Source organism: Arachis ipaensis, chromosome B02 (assembly GCF_000816755.2).
Source record: "Arachis ipaensis cultivar K30076 chromosome B02, Araip1.1, whole genome shotgun sequence".
Classification (NCBI taxonomy): Eukaryota; Viridiplantae; Streptophyta; class Magnoliopsida; order Fabales; family Fabaceae; genus Arachis; species Arachis ipaensis.
Genome location: NC_029786.2, coordinates 61,954,767 through 61,956,122, shown reverse-complemented (window position 1 = coordinate 61,956,122; position 1,356 = coordinate 61,954,767). Strand labels below are relative to the sequence as shown.

Genomic DNA, 1,356 nt, shown 5'->3' with positions numbered 1-1,356 from the left:
AAGACTCAACCACAACAAGCACGTCGGACTTCTCAATGAACTCAGCCGCATTCCTTCAGTTCCTGAGGCTGCCACCCGGATCGGCCGTCATCAACCTCATGTGGAGTTTGGTGACAGCCAAGGTGGCAGCAGCCGCCTTCGTCTTGATGGTGGTAGCAATGCTGGGGGAAATAATAATAATAATAATAATGACCTAAATCAATATTGACCTAAATCCCAACAAAACATCACAAAATTGAAAATTATCATTATTATCATTAATTTGGAAAAAAGATTAATTTTTTTTCTCTAGGTTTAGTTTCATAATTAATAACTTTAATTTGTTGTAATAGTAGATTTGCTTACACGGTTGAGTTTGGAAACTGATTCAGATTGTAAACCACGGAATAAGTGAGTCAGTGTTGGAGGGAGCAATATCCGTAGCATCGAAGTTTTTCGATTTGCCGACAAAGGAAAAGTTGAAATTGGGTTCAAGTGATGTGCGCAAGCCAGTGAGGTACGCAACAAGCTTGAAAGATGGGGTTGATAAGCATCAATTTTGGAGGGTTTTTCTAAAACACTATGCTCACCCCTTGAACGATTGGATTCACATGTGGCCTGATAATCCACCAGACTACAGGTATTTTCGTTAAAAAAACATCCATTTCTATGTGATGCTTTGATATTATTTATGCACATCTTTTCTTAAAAAAAAAAATTAAAGTTAGAAATTTCAACTAAAAATACCGGAAATTGAAATAAAACTACTGAAAACTTTAATTTGGCGTCAAAATTTCATTTAATGGATTCGTGTAATTCTGGTCCCTTTTAAATTTATTCAAATAAAAAAGTCTTAAATATACGTACCTTTTTAACCATACATAATTATCTTCATTCCTATTATTTTATTCATTTGTGGCATTCATCCAACTTCAACGGTGGTGTGTATATATCACCCGACATACGCTGTGTGATCTAAACTAGTCATTGCAACTATATGACATCTCTTAACTTTTTCTTTTTGTATTTTTTTAAGTCATGAGTTGGAGTTGCTTCAATGTTCCTCTCTCATTCTTCTGTCGGTTCGGTTCCATGCATGTCTCAACATCAACAATGCATGTGCATGCACGATAAGTTTTATCATCTTAGCTAATAAAAAAATCATTTAAACTTAATACCAATATTAATTTTATTCATTCTTTACTATATTGCTAGTGCAGTTAGGAAATTTATAAGGAAAAACTAATAATACTTAATTATCAAATAGCATAAATTTTAGCTGTGTAATTTTAAATTTTGAATATTTAATTTTTCAATTTTCGAATGTCCAAACTTTTTGTTATTTTCCTAAAATAATTATACATGTATATATATATA

At 32.4% G+C, this 1,356-nt stretch overlaps 1 protein-coding gene across 1 annotated transcript in view; it reads left to right on the top strand.

Annotated features, from left to right (window-relative positions):
- The window catches only part of LOC107627293 (protein DOWNY MILDEW RESISTANCE 6-like), a 4,125-nt gene that overhangs the window by 1,584 nt on the left and 1,185 nt on the right, over positions 1-1,356 (top strand). The window contains exon 2 of the mRNA XM_021115867.1: positions 372-619. Coding sequence (XP_020971526.1) covers positions 372-619 — 248 coding nt within the window. The remainder of the gene's footprint in view (positions 1-371; positions 620-1,356) is intronic.